The sequence below is a fragment of the Phocoena sinus genome, chromosome 2 (genome assembly GCF_008692025.1).
Source record: "Phocoena sinus isolate mPhoSin1 chromosome 2, mPhoSin1.pri, whole genome shotgun sequence".
Classification (NCBI taxonomy): Eukaryota; Metazoa; Chordata; class Mammalia; order Artiodactyla; family Phocoenidae; genus Phocoena; species Phocoena sinus.
The window spans coordinates 168,950,660-168,969,200 of record NC_045764.1 but is presented as its reverse complement, the minus strand read 5'-3'; the positions used below and the strand labels follow the sequence as shown (position 1 = coordinate 168,969,200).

The window sequence follows — 18,541 nt, the reverse complement described above, 5'->3', positions numbered from 1 at the left end:
GTGTCCTGGGCACGTTACATTGACTGCTCTGGAATTTCTTGACCGGAAATACAGAGATAATAGAAGAATCTGTGACGTGGGGTTGTTGTGAGGATGAGCTGTGAGGATGAATACTTGTAAGGAGCTTAGAATAGTGTCTGCGCACGCGAAGTACTATGCACGTGTTTATTAGACACACTTACGTACGCTTTTGCGTGTTGGCGTCCCCGAGAGGTGGCCTGGGGCAGCACCGAACAGCACAGGTGAGAAAGAGAAACGGGCCCACGACGACAGCATCAGAAAATAACATGTTGCATCCTGTTTGGGCACTCTTGTTAAGCTTATGAATTGCTTCTCTCCAGGTAAAGCTGGTTAGCATCGACGCGGCAGAAATAGCAGATGGCAACCCCTCTTTGGTTCTTGGGCTGATGTGGAACATCATCCTCTTCTTCCAGGTAAAGTCATTTCTCTCCTGTAACACACGGTAATGATCTCCAGCAACACAAGAGTGGAGCTGGATGGGGGGAGACAGTGAGATTTCGTTTCTAACGGATTTCGACTTTTCTGTTTCCTGGGAAAGAACTAGAAGAACCTGGTTGCTTTGAACTCCTGTGATTCTAAAAGTGATGCGAGCTCTGTTCTCCTCTTGGTACTTGAAGAGTTACATATGCACTTGGAAAAGTAATTTTGTTCTAAAGTGTCACAACAGCTGGGGAATACTTCCAACCAAAAATTGAACTTGGTAGAGTTACTTTCCTAAAATGACTTGTGTTCATCAGAGACGGTTAAAGAGCCTGTACAAAGATAGCTCTAGGAAGAGGTGTGTGTGACAGGAAAGACCTTGTTTTTCCATCCTTAGCACCCTCAGCCTCTATCTGGAAATGCAGATTTTGTAGAGCAAGGACAGGGTCTGTGGCTGGAGTATGAAGGGGATATTTCAAATTGTGCTCAAGTTCTTTTCCCTGAGTAGGATGGAGTGAGTTGATGTTTTATCTTCTAAAATCCCCCTCTTTTGAAATAGAAGATAATGGCTCGTCGCTTAATGGGTCTCCCAAGTGTAAAAATGATCTGCACAGAGGCTCATGCTTACATTTCAGAGAAGAATGAGCTCAAACAAGGCTTGGAGACAATAGCCCTGAACTTACAAAACCAAAGGCTCCCTCTGAGCCTCAGTTTCCACATCTGTGAAATGGTAGCAGTGGTCCAAATATGTGGTGGGCATCAAGAGGTGCTACGTGGGAAAGCCCTCTGTCAATTGTGCAGTGTCATAGAGGCCTTAGTTACTGACGTTCGTTCTTCAACTCCCTGATAGACTGGAAATGTCCTGAAATGTGTAAAGAGTCCTTAACTCCACTCTGGATCGTCATTCATTTATTCGGTAAATGTCTAGTGAGCTTCTCCCGTGTGCCAGGCTCTGAGCATACAAAGTCTTGCTCTCATGACTTTCTGGTATCTCAGACAGGTCAGTCCCGTATTATAGAATTCTGTGGTGCAGCCGTGATCAGCATATGAGCAGAGTATTATAAAAGCTCCAAGCCGGGGCAACTATCTCAGAGGGGGGAGGGGGGAGGGGAAAGTGACACCAGAGCAGGGTTTTAAAGGATGAGGAATTCACAAGACAAGTGTCTCTCAGACTTTATACCAATTGCCTGGTATGGGGGTGGTATTGAAACGCAGAGTCTGATTTCGTAGGTCTGGGGCGGGGCCTGGGGTTCTGCATTTCTCACAGGCACCCCACGGTAAGAGCACATTTTGAGTAGCCAGGAGTTCAGTGTTGGAAGGGAGGGACATCCAGGCAGCAGGACCCGGGTGAGCATCGGCGGTGGGGCTTCAAACAGCATGGTGCACTCTGGGAGCGATGGCCATGAAAGGATGGGGTAGGGGTAGGTGGAGTCAGGTCAGGAAGACCTCATCTGCAGCCTCTGGCCAGAGCTAAAGAGACTCCAGGAAGAGATGATTTTTCCCTGCAAAGCATCACTGCACGCACCACAAGCCACAAGAAACAGCCAGGCCGTCATGAGTACTGACCCCTGACCCCTGACCCCCTGACACACGACCCTCAGGAAGGGGTTTCTCCCGATCTGGAGAACCAGTTCTGCACAAGCTGGTCCCTCCAGCCGGGGTCCACGAGGGACCGTGCTGGGTCTGCCTCCGGGGTCTGAAATGCCGTTTTCCTTCCAGATTAAAGAACTCACCGGCAACCTCAGCAGAAATTCTCCATCTTCCAGCCTGTCACCCGGCTCGGGGGGCACAGACTCAGACTCCTCCTTCCCACCCACGCCCACTGCAGAGAGGAGTGCGGTGATATCGGTGAAAGACCAGAGGAGGGCCATCAGGACACTGTTGACATGGGTGCAGAGGAAAACAAGGAAGTAAGCCTCATGCCCTGTGCCCCAGCACCCCGTGCTCTGCCAGGCAGGGGGAGGAGGGCTAAGAAAAAGGGCATCATCACCGTTTGCTCAGTTATGTGCCCGGCGCTTCAGGTAGACTCTCAGAAAAGGGATCCTGTCAGTTTCTGTTTCTGCACACAAAACTGTACTCACCCCGTGTTTGGTTTGCAGAAAGCTGATGATAGAATTTGAATAGAAATCCCAGGGGCCTTCAACACATTAAATCCCAATGTGGGGATGGCCCTTGGATCCTAATAACGTGGACACATTCATTATGAAGCTTCTGGGTATCTTTCAGAGTCTGTACCTACTTAAAAACGAGTAACAATAAAGGCTGCAACCTATCAGAGTCAGGTCTGGCCCTTCCAAAACTGAGACAGGTGAACTGGAACCAAGTTCCTGGCCTTCTGTTTAACCCCTTCCAGACTGGGGAGAGCCTGGTGAATCTCTTACCTTTCTAAGCTGCATCTGTAAGATGGTGGCTTACCATTCACCCCCTTATGGGAGAGTTGGGGTTAAATGAAATAAACCCCGTGAAAGCACCTTGCAGAGTACCAGCACTTAGTAAGTGCTCAGCAGTGGATCCTGGCTCCCCAGTGTATGGAAATAAAAGATGAGAGAGAAGTTGGGTCTTCAGGGTTTTGATTAAGGGGTTAAGCGTGATAGAGTTGATTAATGTGAGCAACCAGTAAATGGTATTTTAAAATAAATTTATTTTATCTACTTTAAAATTTATTTTAAAATAAATCAAGTGAGCTCATTGCCAGGAGTTAGGGTGGCTATAACAAGAGAGGAAGGGCCTTTGCAGGGAGTAGAACAGTCTGTATCGCCATTGTGGCACTGGTCACAGGAATGGGTGCTTGTGACAAAATGTCATGGCACTTACACCGTCCCCGTGACACTGAAGCCAATGAAATCCTAATTCGGTCTGTGGTTGTAACAGCCCTGTACCCACGTCGGTGTCCCAGTTCTGGTAACACACGCCGGTAACGTAGGCTGCCGCCCTTGAAAGAAGCTGGGTGAAGGGTCTACAGGGGCCCTTTGTACTGCTGTCGCAACTTCTTATGAATCTCAAATGATTTCTAAATAACAGGATTTTTTTTTTTTTTTTTTTTGCGATACGCGGGCCTCTCACTGTTGTGGCCTCTCCCGTTGCGGAGCACAGGCTCCGGACGCGCAGGCTCAGCGGCCATGGCTCACGGGCCCAGCCGCTCCGCGGCACGTGGGATCTTCCAGGACCGGGGCACGAACCCACGTCTCCTGCATCGGCAGGTGGACTCTCAACCACTGTGCCACCAGGGAAGCCCCAGGATTTTTTTTTAAAGAGAGTTCAGGGATCACAGCTGAGAGACTGACGGGGCCGGATATGGTCTCAAGGGATGGAGTCCGAAGGAAATTAGTGCCTGGCAGGATTATCTATCTTTGTCACTTTTAATGTTCTGATTTTATTTATATTAATCATGACGTTAGCTGTCCCTTAGTGTGGCTTTCATGTGCCATCTGCACTGCACATTAGATTGTCCACGTGACATGGCCATTTGGGGGGATTCAACCTAAAACTTGCCCATGACAGCTGCCCTGTTTTATAAATGAGTTTGAGGCTTAGAAGGTATGTGACTCAAGGCCACAGCACTGGAAGCACAGTGGGGCAGCCGGAATGTGAACTAGTGTCTTTCTGGCTCCATTTTTTTACACAACACATCTATGTTTGCTGCATTTTGAACATCACTGGTAAAAGGACCAGTGTATAAAATGACTCCTTTATATATATATGTGTGTATAAATATGTATATATCTGGGAATTGGGAAACACAAGGTTCTATTATGTCTCCTCGTGTGATGTATACCTTCGTATCCTGTTTGTCTGAAAGTGGAAATACCTATGGTTCAGTGCAGCTATCCCAATCCTCAGGGCCTGGGGCATCTTGGCCTCCCCAGGTCAGCAGCTCCCAGCCCCGCTCGGAGGCCAGCGAGGCATCCCCGAGTCTGCTTACTGACCTGCACTGAGGCTGCTCCTTTTCCTCAGGTATGGCGTGGCGGTGCAGGACTTTGCAGGGAGCTGGAGAAGCGGGCTGGCTTTCCTGGCAGTGATCAAGGCCATCGACCCCAGCCTGGTCGACATGAAGCAGGCGCTAGAAGACTCCATGCGGGAAAATCTAGAGAAGGCTTTCAGCATCGCTCACGACGCCCTTCACATCCCCAGGCTCCTGGAGCCAGAAGGTAGATGTGGTTCTCTCTCTTTCTCTTTCTTCGTTATATATATATATATATTTTACGTATGTAACACCTGCTGTCCAATCTGGAGAATACAGAAATATCTAATGAAGTCATTTTTATATCTCCTGTATTGCTGCCACTGAGATCATTTTCCCAGTATTTTTCCTTACATCTAATTACAATTTTTTTACCTAATTGGGATCATTCAGTGTATGTATGGTTTTGTATCCTACTTTTTTTAAACCTAATGTTATAACTGTGACATAAGTATGCTGATAGGAGGTCCTCATTACATATTTTTATTGGCTGCATAATGGTCCATTTAGTGGGTGCACCAAAATTTACTTAGCTCTTTACTACTGGTGGACATCGAGGTTGTTTCAGAATAGTCATGTTTATACATAACGCTGCAATGAACATCTTATTGGTTAAAGCTCAGTGTGCATCTCAGATTATTTCCTCCAGGGCCAGGTCCCAACAGTGGAATGAATGACACAGCTAGAAAGTACACACCTTTTTAGGGCACTTGGTTATCTCTGTCAAATCGCCTTCCATGTGGATTAGGCTAACTTAGGACGCCCTCTGGCAGTGAGTGAGGGTCCCAGCTCAACAGACTAGCTGATGGGGCAGGCAGTGAGCTGGCTGCTGGCAGGGAGGGACTAAGACAGTAGGGAGCAGCAGAATCTTGGGTGCAAGGAGAGCTGGAGTCTTCATTCCACCTTCTCTGCTCATCAGCCACTTGTGAGGCTTCACTCAAATCATTCCCCTTGGGCTTCCCTGGTGGCGCAGTGGTTGAGAATCTGCCTGCGAATGCAGGGGACACGGGTTCGAGCCCTGGTCTGGGAAGATCCCGCATGCCGCGGAGCAACTGGGCCCGTGAGCCACAATTACTGAGCCTGCGCGTCTGGAGCCTGTGCTCCACAGAGAAGAGAGGCAACGATAGTGAGAGGCCCACGCACGGCGATGAAGAGTGGACCCCGCTTGCCACAACTAGAGAAAGCCCTCCCACAGAAACGAAGACCCAACACAGCCATAAATAAATTAATTAATTAAAAAAAAAAAAAAAAAAAAAATCATTCCCCTTCTCTGGGCCTAGACTTCTTGAAGTGTACAATAAAGAGAAAAAACCTCCCTGGTCTGTGGGATCCTTCGCCATCAAGCATCCCAAGATCCCATGTAAAAACCACGTGTTCTTGTTGGTGGGAATGTAAATTGGTGCAGCTCTTATGGAAAACTGTTATGGAGGTTCCTCAAAAAATTAAAAATAGAAAATCATGTGATCCAGCAAACCCTCTACTGAATATATATCCAAAGGAAATGAAATTTAAAAGAACAACAAAAATAAACCAACCACCTCAGGAATTCCCTGGCGGTCTAGTGGTTAAGACTCAGTGCTTTCACTGCTGTGGGCCTAAGTTTGATCCCTGGTCAGGGAACTAAGATCCCACAAGGCACACTGCATGACCAAAGACCCCCCAAAAACAAAAAAAAGCCCCCCCAAACCCCCCAAACAAACAAAACACAAACAAAGGAAATGACATTGCAATCTTGGAGAAATATTTGCACACCAGTGTTCACTGCAGCATTATTCACAATAGGCAAAGCATGGTAACAACCGACGCGTCCATCAGTGGATGAAGAGATAAAGAAAATGCTGTGTGTATGTACGATGGAATATTATTCAGCCACGAAAAAGAAAGAACTCCTGCCATTTACCACAGCACAGATGAACCTGGAGGACATTATACTGAGTGAAGTAAGCCAGGCACAGAAAGACAAATACTACATGATCTCACTTATACGTGGAATCTGAAAAAGCCAAACTCATAGAACCAGAGAGTATAAGGGTGGTTACCGGGGGCTGGGGGTTGGGGGTGGGGTGGGAAAGTAGGGAAACGTACAGACTTTCAGTTATAAATGAATAAGTTCTGGGGAGTCTAACATACAGTATGGTGACTATAGCTAATAGTACCGTGTTGTGTACTAGAAATTTGCTAAGAGAGCAGATCTTAAGGTTTCTCAGCACACCAAAAAAACCCAAAAAACAAAAAAGGTAGCTCTGTGAGGTGACGGATGTGTGAATTAACTTGCTTGTGGGAATTATTTCACAGTGTATATGTATGTCAAATCATGCTGTACACCTTAAATATATACAGTTCTCATTTGTCAATTACACCTCAATACAGCTGGAAAACAATGTTTTAATTAAAAATGTCTTAAATAAATAAAATAAAAACCGTGTTTTGCGTGTCCTTCTAACTCCTGTGTCTCTCTTAACAGACATCATGGTTGACACACCGGACGAGCAGTCCATCGTGACTTACGTGGCTCAGTTTCTAGAACATTTCCCGGAGTTGGAAGCCGTATGTCTGTTTTCCTTACCTATAATTCAGAAACCATACATTTCCATCAGCCGGCCATCCCACGGAGCTCGGGGTTCGGGCTGTGTTCTGTGTGACAGCTGTAAGGATCAAAACTCGATCTCAAGTGCTTTGCCGCTTACTCATTTCAGAATCATAGATAACGTGTATGACATTTAAAATCAGAGTGGGAAGCTAGGCACACCTCTTACAAACCTCTTCCCATCCCAAACTTTATTAAGGTTAGAAGAGATGCCCACTTGTAATACGAATGAGCTACTTCATTTTCTAGGTGCCAGATGGAACCTTTTAGCAGTCTACCGGATTTTATCAGAATGTGAAAGATTCTCATAGACACTGACCATTCAAAAGCACGCCTTTTTATTTTCAGAATCTGAGTATACTTGGTGACAGAGTGTTTGGAGCAGAATCAGACCTTTTAGAAGTTGTCATGGCTCTGTTGAACCTCCAGCCAACCCGTGCATAAGCCCAAGATGATAATAACCATGATCACAAGGATAACAGCAGTCCTTTATTGAATGTATTGGAAATCTGCGGAACACCTACTGCTGGCTCGGGGGAACTTAGCAATAAGCAAGATGGATGAGGTCCCTGACCTTTTGTAGCTTTGTTCTAGTAGAGGAAACAGTTGACAGGTCCACAAACATGTCATCATTTCAGGTAGTTAGACGTACTAGACAAAAAAGAAAAAAGCATAAAGAGCTAATACTTGCAGGGAGAATGGGCCGCTCTTTTAGCTGGAGGCTTGTCAGGTAACCATCCCTTGTGTCTCTGGGCTGACTGCCACCTCTGCGATTCCACTTGACTTGGTATCATTATTTTCACTTTGTAGAGAGAAAACAGATACTCTAAGAGGCTTAGCTTAAAGAGCTCTCCAGGGTTGCCCAGCTACCAAGTGTAGAGCTGGGGTTTGATCCCAGTTCTCTGTGGTTGCAAAGTTCAGGCTTTTAGATTCCTTACAACGTATGCTGAAACTGAGACCCCATTTTGCATAGCTCAGAAGAGCCAGACTGGGTCTTCCCCAGGATGTGGCTCTCATTCCAGTCCCTACCTATGTGTGTGTTTCCCGTCTGTTTCTGGCCCACAGATCACTTTCCAGGGTACTTTAGAAGCAGGCATTCCAGGGCTGGAATGTCAGTTCTTCCATTTGAAGCTGTGTGACCTTGAGCCGCTTTCTTAACCTCTCTGATACATGTCCGTATGAGATGCCATCTGTAAAATGGAAAGATGACCCACATTTCAGAGTTACGTGAAGAATAAATAGATACAGAAAGTGCTTACTCCTGTGCGTGGCACAGCAGCTGATGCCCAGAAAGTGGTGGTGATATTATTTTGCAATTTAATCTTCATAGGCCATTACTAAATTCTGAAATACTAGGCACCAGGGCTTTTATTAGCCCTGAGCTCTAAAGCTGTAGGCAGAGTTTAAAATTAACTAAAATTTATGATATTTATGTGAGTCAAGGTCACGGCCGGGATTCAGCAGATCTGACACTTGGATCTCCCCAGTGCTGGGGTCAGAGACTAGGGCTGGGGCAAGAGAGGTTGAACAAGATATGATACCTGGAGTAGGTCATCCTGACGCATGGAACACAGGGCATCACCACAGAACAGTCCATTTACATCCCCAGGGGAATACAGATGAGCCATCCCAGCTAATCTAGACTCCCATCAAACCGCTGTTTTTTGTAAGCTTAACAATTCAGCTGAGTTTAGTACATTTCAGTAAACATTCATTAAGCCCTGACTGCGTACCAGACACTGTGCCTGGCTTTATGGCCCGACATATGGTTTATTTGGGTAAACATACCATATGCACTTGCAAAGAATGTGTCTTGTGCAGTGAAAGTGTTGACAGTCTTTAAATATCAATTAGGTTGAGTTGGTTAATATGCTGTTCTAATATCCTATGGACATACTGACTTTTTTTTTTTTTTTTTGCTTTTCCTATCAGTGAGTGTGAGGGAGAAAAGTTAAAAATCTCTGACTTATGATTGTGGATTTGTTGCGCTTCTTACTTCTGTCAGCTTTTGCTTTATGTATGTGGAAGCTCTGCCACACATGTATACACATTTAGGACTGTTGTCTCTTCCTGACGACATCATCATTTTATTTTTATTTTATTTTGTCTTGGAGTGTCCTTGGTCTGGCAGGAATATAGCCATAGCAACTTCCTTATGATTCGTGTTTGTGTGATACATCTTTTGCCATCTTTCTCCTCTCAGAGTATGCTTATGTTTAAAGCACGTCTCTTGCAAATAGTATGGAGTTGGGTCTTGTTTTTTTTTTTTTTTTTTTTGCCATACGCGAGCCTCTCACTGTTGTGGCCTCTCCCGTTGCGGAGCACAGGCTCCAGACGCACAGTCTCAGTGGCCATGGCTCACGGGCCCAGACGCTCCGTGGCATGTGGGATCTTCCCGGACCGGGGCACGAACCCGTGTCCCCTGCATCGGCAGGCGGACTCTCAACCACCGCGCCACCAGGGAAGCCCATGGGTCTTGTTTTTTATCCATTCTGACAAGAATTAGTGTGGCATTTTATTAGTGTATTTTTTTACCATTTACTTCACGTAGTCTACCGTCTTGATTGTTGTTTTTATTGGTCCTATCTGTTCTACGTTCCTTCGTCCTCCTTTCTAACTTTTTTTCTGATTATTCAGTTACTTTTTTGGTTTCCATTTTATCTCCTCTGTTGACTTTGAAACAGCAGCTCCTTGTTTTATCTTTTTAGTAGTTTTCCTAGGGGTTATGATATTCATCTTGAACATAACTCAGTCTACTTTGGATTACTATAATACAACATTAAATAAAATGCATATGTATACGTTTTTATATATGCAACGATGTCATTCCACTCACCTCTTCTCCATTCCTTTGTGCTGTCATTGCCACTGACTTTCTTCTGCATATGTTTTAATCCTCAATGCTGTGTTATTATTTGTGCTTTACACAGGATACCTTTTAAGAAAACTTTTAAAATAGTCTTTTATATTGGCCATACATTTACCATTTCAGGTACTTTTCATTCCCCGCTTCAGCACCAGGCTTTCATCTCTGATCCTTTCCTTCAGCCTGAAGAAAAACCTTTGTATTTCTTGTAGTATAGGTTAAGCAGTTATTTTAGACTCTTTATTTCCTAGTTCTAACCCCAAGTTATCTTTGGGTCTACTTCTAATGACTATTGTTTCTCCTGATTATGGGTCTCTTCTCTTGCTTATTTGTGTCTTAAATTTTTTTTATTTTATGCCAAATCTGGTGTATAAAGGAGCAGTACAGTTGAGGTAGATGACATTTTTCCCCCAGAGGATATAGCCCTTTCCCAAACATGGACGTATAATGAGGAGCTGATCATTTTGACCTTCTCAGGAGCTGATAAGGGCTCTGTTGAAGTTTTATTTAATTTCAGCCCTCCAGTTTCAAGCAATCGTATAATGAGGTCAATCCACCCTCCCTACCAGTGCATTGGGAGCCGTGCTCTGCGGTACCACCAAGATGGCTCTCTGCTTTTCAGCCCTGCTCTCAGCTGCTGCATCTTTTTGTTTCTAACTGAAGTGTAGTTGGTTTACAATGTTATGTTAGTTTCTGGCGTACAGCAAAGAGATCCAGTTACATACATACAGTCTTCTTCATATTCTTTGCCATTATGGATTATTACAAGATATTGAATATAGTTCCTTGTGCTATACAATAAGTCCTTGTTGGTTATCTATTTTATTTATAGTAGTGTGTATATACTTACCTAAAACTCCTGATTTATCCCTCCCTTGCCTTTCCTCTTTGGTAACCATAAGTTCGTTTCCTATGTCTGTGGGTCTGTTTCTGTTTCGTAAATAAGTTCGTTTGTATCATATTTCAGATTCCATGTATAAATGATATCATATGATATTTGTCTTTGTCTATCTGCCTTACTTCACTTCGTACGATAATCTCTATGTCCATGCATGTTGCTGTCAGTGGCGTTATCGCATTCTTTTTTATGGCCGAGTAATATTCCATTGTGTGCGTGCGTGTGTGTGTGCGTGTGTGTGTGTGTGTGCGTGCGTGCGTGTGTGCGTGTGTGTGTGCGCGCGCGTGTGTGTACACACCACATCTCCTTTATCCATTCCTCTGTTGGTGGACACTTAGGTTGCTTCCATGTCTTGGCTGTTGTGAATAATTCAGCGGCGTCTTACTTAGCAGAAGTCCCTGTGTGGGAGAATTAGTATATGAAGAGAACTAGTTTTGTGTTTGGGCCCCTTCTAGATTCAATCTCTCACGCCAGCCCACACAATCAATAGATATTTAGCTGATCTTTCCTCGTCTCGGATGAGTTCGCTCTCCTGTCCATACCCAGACCGGGCAGTGGCCCACAGGTATGAACTCACGGACAATCTCTGCTCACTTAGGAAGGGCTCATCCTTCTCCAGAGTTCAGTTCATTGATATGCCGTTGCAGCCATAGCTTTAAAAAAAAACACACATTCTTTTAAACTTTGGTGTCCTCACGTTTCAGCAGGAACAGTAGTCATTTGCCAGTCTACATCTGCATCAGAACACTTCCGTTCCTTCTGAAGTGCTTTGTCCACTTCGGTGTTTGTGTTTTGAGAGGGGACGCCGCGTGACACTTAGACGCTCCGCTGATTTCGCGTTGCCCTGTATTTCTTGGCAGGAGGATTTTGCGGATTCCGACAAAGAAGCCCCTATTGAATCCACCTTCGTTCGCATCAGAGAAACCCCTTCTGAGCAAGAGAGCACCGTCTTCTTTCTGACGGAGAACGGGGAGCGTGCCTACACCGTCAACCACGAAACGAGCCACCCGCCACCCTCCAAAGTCTTCGTCTGTGACAAGCCTGCGGGCGTGAAGGAGCCCTGCGTTACCAGCCGGGAGCTGGCAGAGAGCTGCTCTGAGTTCGCACACCAGATCATTGACCAGGTTCTCCAAGGGGTCCCAGGGAAGATCAACAGCACCGGCGAGCTGGCTCCAGAATCTTCCATCTTATCATCCAGAAAGGACAGCCAGAGGTCCACCTCTCTGCCAATCAAGAAAACTGTGCACTTTGAGGCTGACACCTACAAGGAGGCCTCCTGCAGTAGGGACCCTTTCTACAGTCCAGACCTTTACTTCGAAGGAAGCCCAAGAGAGACCAAGGAGTTGTTCAAGCAGGACGGACAGGTCTTGGCAGCTGAGGTTGCTGAGGAAACACCAAAACAGCAGGCCCTGGAGATCCCGGAAGCAGCCTCCAGTGAGGCCCCCAGCGACGTGTCTTCAGTGGATGGTAAGGTCAGTCATCCTCCGACTTCCCGGACCTCTCCCTCCTGGAATGGGGCGTCGGAGAGGGCAGCTGGCCCAGGGGAAGAGGGCCGTTCCCCGTCATCCCTGGGAGAGGATACCATTGTAGCCGATTCCACGGAGATTGAGGTTAAGCCGCTGACTGTAGAAGCTATGGATAAGGAAGACTCTTTTGAAGGCATACCATTAAAAGCCTCGAAATTTAACAGCGACCTCGTAGATTTTCCCTCCACCAGCCAGCCTTTCCACGAGGTTCCCTCGCCTCATGAGAACAAACCTGCCGAGGAGGAGGCGTCTGAGGATCGTGCTGAGAAGTTGCGTAAAAGGGGAGGTAAATCTGCCCACAGGGAGACAGATTTGGATGAGCCCCCCGTGAAGCCCAACCAGCAGGAACCTCACAGGGACCCTGGACCAGAAGACCAAGGCTCTTCTTTGGAGGCACCGGTGGATAAAAAGCCAGAAGTGTATGAAAAGGCCAAGCACAAGTCCCCCCGGCGCCGTCGGGGTGAGGAGGAAGGGGAAGCCGAGGGCCCACGGGGCCTTGGGGGAGAATTGCCTTCCAATCCAGCCAACAGCAGCAGCAGCTTGGAGACCCTCCGCAGCCCCAGCGAAGAGGGCCTGGATTTCGAGCTGTCTCCACCGCCCTCCAGGATCTCCATCATCCCCCATGACCTTTTCTACTACCCGCATTACGAGGTTCCCCTGGCTGCGGTTTTGGAGGCTTATGCAGAAGGCGTGGAGGATTTGAAAAACGAAGAAGCGGACCTCGAAGAGCCAGAGGGGTATCTGCCGGACGCGGGGGCCGGGGAGGCCGAGGCCTCCCAGAGCAGCTGCAGCTTCGCCGGGCGGGGCAAGGGCCACCCCCAGGCCAGCATCGCGGAGGATGCCAGACCAGCCTCGGAACCCAGTCCCCCGTCCCCGCAGGAGGACCACCAGCCAAGTGAGGATGCAGAGAGTGTCCCCGTGCAGGGCCACCAGGTACTTGACTGTGGGTGTGGGAACGCTGACAAAGAAGCCCCTATTGAATCCTGACAAAGAAGCCCCTATTGAATCGGCTTCTTCCTCCATAAAACGGAGAAAGGCAGCTTCCCTCACAGGCATCCCAGGTCCAGAATTTAAGGAGACACTCACTCAGGCTCAGGCAAGGGTCAGGGTTAGCACCCGAGAGGAACACTTGTCGTCAGTTTTGCACCCTGGGTGTCTCGCTGGCCTCCCCCTAGTCTGGGCCCTGCCCACAGGCTGCCAAGGAGATCATGTGAGGCCATGCTTGAGGTGCTTGAGGGTCCAGCACAGAAGTAGCAGAAATCCTTTTGAGTAGTGATCGCAGCTCTACCTAGCACGCACTTAGCGAACTTTACCCCCAACCCCGCGGCAGCCTGAGAAAACCAGGCCAGACCTCACACTGGACTCCAGCCTTGACTTTTAAAGGGCTTTTGCTTGTTGAGCACTATTGTTTGGCTCCTGTGGTTAGAAGTGGGTTGTGTGAACAGGGCGAGGCGGACGCGCACTTCTGAGCCGGGGCAGCTGGGTACGTGCTCCTCTGCCACCCCGTGTCTGCACGTCATCTGGCCCAGCAGCTTCAGAGGGCCCCCCCCAGAGTGATCAGTGAGAGGGTGTGGGGAGCCCTGACTGCATGTCCCTCTGGGTCCCCCTCCCCGCCCTCCCCTCCGGACAAGCCCACCTCCTCCCTGCCTCCCAGCCTGCCTCTGGGCTTTGCTGGAGCTGGTCCCCCCATCTGGACGCCCTTCCCCACACTTGGCTTGGCGAGCACTTACTCCTCTTCAAAGCCCAATGCCAACAGCATCCCCTCCCGGGAGCCTGCCCAGCCCCTCTCCAGGCAGAGCAGCCACTCTTCCATTTATAGTGATAACATTCTCGATGGTTCTCTGGTGGACTGCCGCTGCTTTCGTGGGTTGTGATTTTCTCTCCTGGGAGAGGGTGAGCATTTGTGTATTAATCTCTGGGCTCCAGAGGCCAGCCTGACAGGAAACAAGGTGCATTGCATGACAGTTTGGGGTATCAGGTGAGGGCAGGTAAATTAAACCCTGAGGGGCTGGAAAGTCAGGACAGGACCCAGCGGAGGCCCAAAGGTGCTCGGACGAGTGAGAAAGCCTTGCCCTGGGGAGGCTGCAGGAGAAGGGGAATCTGAGTAGACTTAAAAGGCATTTAGGATTGAGATGGGCCAGAAGTGGTAGCATCATTTACGGGTCTGCCCGCTCCAGGCAGTGGGGAGTAGCTGCCCAAGCACTGGGGGGCCTCAGAGTTCTCTGGCACTAAGAGTCCAGAAGCCACGTGTGGCCGGACCTATCCTTTGGCGCCGAGCACCCATTCTCTGTCCGTCTTCGGCTGGAGAAGAGGGCTGGGTGGCTCCATAGGTGCAAGAGACCTGCCTGCCACCTTCCCCTTCTGCCCAGGGGCAAGGAACCTAGTCCTGTCCCCTGCCCCGAGCCCTCTGTCTGCTGTCTGCCAGAGCAGGCTTGCCCTGTGGGAGACCAGAAGATCCGGCGGGTTGAGAAATGTCCCTCAGTGACATCGGGTCTCGGGGTCCCCAGGTTGGGGGATGACAACAGCAACTGGCGTGACTCTCTGGATTATTACAGGCCAAAAAGCTCTTTTAGAACAAAAGAAAAGGGACTGGGATTGGGGAGAGCCTGAGTAGCCTTTCTGCCCCTCTGTGTGACTTAGAATGGCCAATGAGCGCCTAAGTTCCCCTCCCCCAGTGATGGAGTGTGGCCTGTGGGCACACAGATTAGGCATCCGACTGCCCACTGCTCCCAAGCACACCTTGCCATTGGCTCCCGAGCATAGCCCTAGCCTTGATCCCTGTGAGTGAGCAGGGGCGGGGGAGGGGAAGGGGTGCAGCCCAGGATGACTTGCCTCCTGGCAGAGAGGATGACAGGGGGTGGAGAATTTCTCCGATACCTGGCCCTTCTTTAAAAAGAAAAGAGAAAGCTATCTTCTAAATGGACTAGAAAATGGCAAGTTCTACTTCCAGTCTTTAAGAAAGTAAGTCCTCTCCTCACTTCACCTTTCAGAAAAGGTAGCATTTGCTCATTGATAATGGAGGAGCAGCTGGCCTTTCAGATTGCTGAGAGCGGTTTTAATTTCTGCAGGGAGCTTTGTTCTCCTGGGCTGCACTGGCCGGCCACTCTGATCCTCTTATTGGGACACCTGTTGAGCAGGTTTTTCCAGCCCCTGTGAGAATTCTTGAGAGGTGCTGCCAACAATTCTCACGCTTCTCGATTTCACGTGGGAGCATCGCTGGTGGGTTTCAGAGTGCCTGGGGGCGGGGGTGGGTGGAGGTCAAAGATGCCTTATCATATAAATGCTACAGAGGTGGCACTACCATACACCTTTGGCCAAAAGCACGGTGAAGAGTCATCTCTCCAAACACAGGAGCCACCTTCACACCCCTTGACCCACCTGGCCTCTAGGATTTGTTCCTCTGTTTAAGTGGATGATGGTTGTGTGAAGGGTCCAACCATTGTCCACTGTGAGGGACATCCTTTATAGGAAGCACTGTGGTATAGTGGGAAGAGGCTGATAATCATTATACCCATTTGACAGACAAGGAAACCAAGGATCAGAGAGATAGTCAGTTGTTCAAGGTCAAATAGCTGACTTAGCCAGGATGTGAAACCAGGTCTTACTGACTGTAAAACCCATGCTGTTTTCGATCCATCAGTCTGGAGCATTTGGAACTCTGCCCGGGGAGCAGCAGTTCGGGTGGGCTTCTCCTCCATGGTGGGCTGTGCTGGAAGGAACCCATGGAAGAGGCAGGATTGGAAGGGGCGCCCTAGCTGGGCCTCGGAGTCAAGGTGGAGCAGGGCGCTGCCCTGTTGAGTGTCACGCACTCAACATCTCAGCGTAAAATTCTGATTTGTGTTTGGTTGTCATATCCTTCAGTCCCAGGAGTTTCCAAACTCGGAAAACTTAGCAAACCCATTAGAAGAAAAGGTAATGGAAGAACCGATCAGTAGTAAAAAAAAGGAAAAAAGAAAACATGTGGACCACGTAGAAAGTTCAATATTCATAGCACCCGGAACTGTTCGCTCCTCAGATGACCTGGAAGAAGACACCTGTGACCACAAAGTCCTTTCCAGGTATTTTATTAACAACTTCTCACCCCAGATCCTGAGCTGGGAAGCTACTCTCTGAACTCATCCCATTTCTGGTTTCTGATTGGATGGGGGACGCAGGGGTGGGGCTGGACAGCAAGGGAAACAGATTCAGGCAAAGTCCTCATTCTTCACACCTGGGCTCCCCCACTGACCTCCCCCCGCCATCCCGCCCCCAACCAATATCAGACCTGCCCGTAATCGGCAAAACCAGAAGGACCTGAACTTTGCCTTCTCTCCTCGCTCCACGTAGCTTCGGGTGGAAACTGGCAGGGAGCAGAGAGGTGGCTGAACCGTAGGTAGGGGTGGGGTATGAAAAGTAATAGCCTTGGAGACTCTGCCGGCCGTCTCTGGCCCCTGATAACCTCCGGTCAGTCTAGGTAGAGACCAAACTTAGCCGTTTATAAGCATCTTACAGGATCAGAAGGGAGGCACTGGATATGCGTGGAGGGGACCATTTATCACTGTCGCATGGAAGCTGGACTTTAATATGACCGCTTCACCCACGAGTTTGGGTCCAAGGCAGTAAGGGTGGAAACTTGAGGAAACTAACATGACTGTCTCTGTATCAGGCCCATTCACGTGCAACACCTCTTTCTCCTGTGGAGCAATAGGACAGGGCCACTTTGACCTGCAGTAGGCTAGTATCCCCACCAGCTCCATGAAGTAGGTAGGGTGGGAATGATGATCCATTTCACAGATAAGGAAAACTGATCAGAGATGTAAATATTTGACCAAGGTTGCCAGTTAATCAACCAGGAGCCAGGATGACAGCCCAGGCCTCTGGTTGGGTATCTTTTTGCCTTAGCCCTGAGTGAGCCAGCTTTATTGGAAGATCAGAGAAACACATCAGCCTCAAAGATATAGTCAGAAAATTAGCCTCCTCGTGTATGAAAGGAAAAGAGGTGGTCCACCCAAGAGCTAGGCAGTCAGCAGCATTGCGCACGGCAGGAAGCACTGAAAAGGGAGTCCAGGTCCCAGGTCTCAGCCCAGGTCTGACTTTAGCTTGCAGAGGATGTCTGGTGAGTCCCAAGACTTCAGGATACTTAGAAAAAGAGACCCTTTCCTGCCCCCAAATCCTATGATTTTTAAGAATATGTGGTCTGCTTTCTATTTGAAATTCTTTCTCACTGTTTTTTTTTTCTTGTTGACGAGGGCTCAGTGTGTCCCTTTCACATCATCCTGCTGTTTGTAAACACACTCCACCCGGAGTGGGTCTACTGGATACCATGTCTCATTTCCGTCACTAGGTCAGAAATCAGAGCTTGCCTGAATCCACATGTGGCAGCCTCAGGATGGGGGCAGCAAGAAGCTCTTGGTGGCACCAATTCAAAACGTGTCTTTATTTTGCAGGACAAGTCACAGTGACTCCAGCATTTACGTTCAACGACATGCTAATAGGTCTTTGGAACCGGTTAGTGTGTGAATTTCTTCTTCTTTCATCCGGCCCCTGCTAATCAATTCCTTTCCATCCTTCCTCCTCCCCAGCCCAGAGCTTTGAAATTACTGACTTGCAACAGCTATGCTTTGGGATAGAAGGCAAGCAAATTGAAACCTTGTCAGTAAGCATAGTCCAATCAGATGTCCAGTTTGGGCAGTAGGGGATGTAAATAAAGTGATGATTTTAAAGCCCAAAGGCATCTTTGTCATAACAAACGCATCCAAGACCCCACCCCTGCACACACGTCCAGAAAGATCACGTTCAAAGACAGGTGCCACATAAGCAGAGGGTTCGCTTTGTCTTCGCAACCACTTAGCTGTGGATGTGTTGGGACCCAAAGCCCTGGGATCCACAGCTTGCCCTGATTCAGGTTGTTATGGGGGACGGGAGCCTTCCGTGGGCCCGTGGGAATGACGTAGAATACTGTATAGTCATTTTACTTTGGAACTAGATGTTCGCAAGATTGAGAAAAGCATGGCATGCTCGACTTTGTATGTTTAAAATCATTTCATTTTCTGTTTCAGAGATTTCATCTTTACTAATGGGGTTGCGGGGTTTTGTTTATGAATTTCACTGTAGGATCATTTTAGCTATGTTCATTTGAGGAACACAGCAGATCAGGATGACAGAAGAAACCGAATGTTAACCAGGTAGGTGGCGGTAGTCCAAGCTTGGTGGGGCTTAAAAGGATATTTTTTCTTTAATTTTGCAGCCTACCTTCTGGGGGTGGCTATTCTCCAACAGGGCT

The 18,541-nt window shown here is 48.2% G+C and overlaps 1 protein-coding gene across 2 annotated transcripts in view; it reads left to right on the top strand.

Moving 5' to 3' along the window:
• The window catches only part of CLMN (calmin), a 120,348-nt gene that overhangs the window by 90,255 nt on the left and 11,552 nt on the right, over positions 1–18,541 (top strand). For both annotated transcript variants that reach the window (XM_032623341.1, XM_032623340.1), the window contains exons 5-12: positions 342–434; positions 2,161–2,351; positions 4,396–4,589; positions 6,867–6,949; positions 11,614–13,212; positions 16,141–16,337; positions 17,706–17,766; positions 18,373–18,443. In XM_032623341.1, the coding sequence (XP_032479232.1) occupies positions 342–434; positions 2,161–2,351; positions 4,396–4,589; positions 6,867–6,949; positions 11,614–13,212; positions 16,141–16,337; positions 17,706–17,766; positions 18,373–18,443 (2,489 nt within the window). The remainder of the gene's footprint in view (positions 1–341; positions 435–2,160; positions 2,352–4,395; positions 4,590–6,866; positions 6,950–11,613; positions 13,213–16,140; positions 16,338–17,705; positions 17,767–18,372; positions 18,444–18,541) is intronic.